Raw genomic sequence first — 2160 nt, forward strand, 5'->3', positions numbered from 1 at the left:
GGCCTTACCTCAGAGGAGGAACACCACACTCCATTAAAGAAGTGCAGCATTCCTGTGGCGGTCGAACCCTCAGGGGCGCCACATAGTTACTGAAAAATGCCTATAATTTATCAATCCACTATCTAACTCTATGTATCTCTAATTATTGAAAAACACGGTGTCTTTGATCTGTGATTTCACAGATATATGACTATTATATACAAACAGTTCTTTTAAGATCTAATTATCTAGAGATAATTTAGTCACTATACACATTAAAGGCCACCATACACACTATACTAAAGGCCACCATACACAAAAGACTAAAGACAGCCATACACATTGGACTAAAGGACGCCAAGAGATGAGGATCCAGAATGGAGGATACCCTTATATTAATTTAGATTTATAATATTTAAAATGGAAATTTCCAAATTTACCAGCCTAAACTAAATAAAGACATTGCACTATAAAAGGATCTGAATGAGATTTCACCATATGGTCTTTCTTGCAGGTTGTTGAACATGCCCACACAACTGAACTCAACTCATACGACTGTCAAATATTTCATTGTTAAAGGTATATCAGATCTACCAGAGATGCAGGTGCCGATCTTCTTACTGGTATTTACCATTTATCTTATCACTCTTGGTGGTAACCTGACCATACTACTGTTGATCTGCTTGGACCATCATCTCCAGAATCCCATGTACTTCTTTCTGGGTAACTTATCAATAGTGGACATCTCCTGCTCGACTATCACTCTACACAGAATTCTTCTAAGCTTCCTAACAGGAGATAAAACCATCCCTGTTACAGAGTGTATGATACAGACATATATGTTTGGTTCCTTAGCGGGTAATGAATTACTTATATTAACAGTCATGAGTTATGACCGCTATGTCGCAGTCTGTAAGCCTTTAAACTACCACATGGTCATGAACCGCAGGACTTGTGGTCTCTTGGCTTCTTTTTGTTGGGTGTTGGGTTTTGTTCAAAGTATTTCACATGTTGGGATATTCTCTACTTATGTATGTTATACCTCCATTGAAATTGACCACTTCTTCTGTGACATCGTCCCTATGATGAAAATGACTTGTAGTGACACCTCAGTTTTGGAAACATTGTTCTTCTACCAAGGTCTCTTTTTTATAACCATTGCTCCATTTGTCCTTACCTTCATGCCTTATGTCTTCATTATTGCTGCGATAGTGAAGATACATACAAACTCTGGCAGACGAAAAGCCTTCTACACATGTTCCTCACATCTGACAGTGGTTGTGTTATTGTATACCATGCTAGGAAGTCAGTATCTTACTCCAAAATCTATCAGTAGCTCCAAGAAGCTTTTTGCGTTGTTCAACACAGCTATTGTCCCTATGCTCAATCCATTGATCTACAGTTTAAAGAACAAAGATGTCAAGGAGTCTATGAAAAGGAAGTTTTCCTGCTTCAATCTCACCGCTTAAATCTTAAAGAAACATTTAACCGTCTACACTGTGTTCATTGTCACCATCTATTTTTTTTGTAACTCACTGTATGCATATTAGCATAAAATTTGGAACAGTGGCTCTAGTACAGGGTGCTCCGGTTGTCTCCATGACCAGGGAGTGGTGATCTTCCATTCTTAAGTCACCTAACTACTGATGCCAGTAATTAGCTGCAACAGTCAGATGACTTGAATTAGACATTACCTGATTTTCATTGGATGGTGTCCTGGTTTAATCATCTGACTACTGCAGCTAATCACAGTTCTCAATGGTCAATTGACTGAAGAGCAGGACATCATCACTTCCTCGTCTGTTGAGATGACTGGATGAGCCTGAGCTGGTGCCATGGATGATCGGTATTCATGAATTTGTGTTATTACTCAAAAAAATCCTTAAATCCTTCAAAATGCAAATAAAGAGAACTTAAAAGAAAACTAAAAATTGCTGATGAGCATTTAGCTAATAAAGCTGTCTACTAGCATAGGGCTTATACATTGGTACTTTTGCCAAATGTGTGGTTCACCAAGGAAAAACAAAAATTCTCTCCACGTCTCACTGTGAGTACAATAGCGTTTTTAGCAATTATGGGATTCACTTTCTCTTATCATGGATGTAAGCGAAACTGGCAGGGTAGAAATCAAAATGGTTAAGGCCTCATTCAGACATCTGTACTGTGTTGCTCACGGATAGA

The 2160-nt window shown here is 38.4% G+C and overlaps 1 protein-coding gene across 1 annotated transcript; it reads left to right on the plus strand.

The window, feature by feature from the left end:
* The first annotated feature begins 503 nt into the window (after nt 1-503).
* On the plus strand, nt 504-1528 carry LOC141155558 (olfactory receptor 1N1-like). The gene has a single exon (XM_073642427.1). The coding sequence runs from the start codon at nt 504-506 to the stop codon at nt 1446-1448; it is 945 nt and encodes a 314-aa protein (XP_073498528.1). The 3' UTR covers nt 1449-1528.
* Nucleotides 1529-2160: the final 632 nt, after the last annotated feature.

Source organism: Phyllobates terribilis, unplaced genomic scaffold (genome assembly GCF_046119375.1).
Source record: "Phyllobates terribilis strain yellow unplaced genomic scaffold, ASM4611937v1 Scaffold_7__3_contigs__length_470593459, whole genome shotgun sequence".
In the NCBI taxonomy this organism is placed as follows: Eukaryota; Metazoa; Chordata; class Amphibia; order Anura; family Dendrobatidae; genus Phyllobates; species Phyllobates terribilis.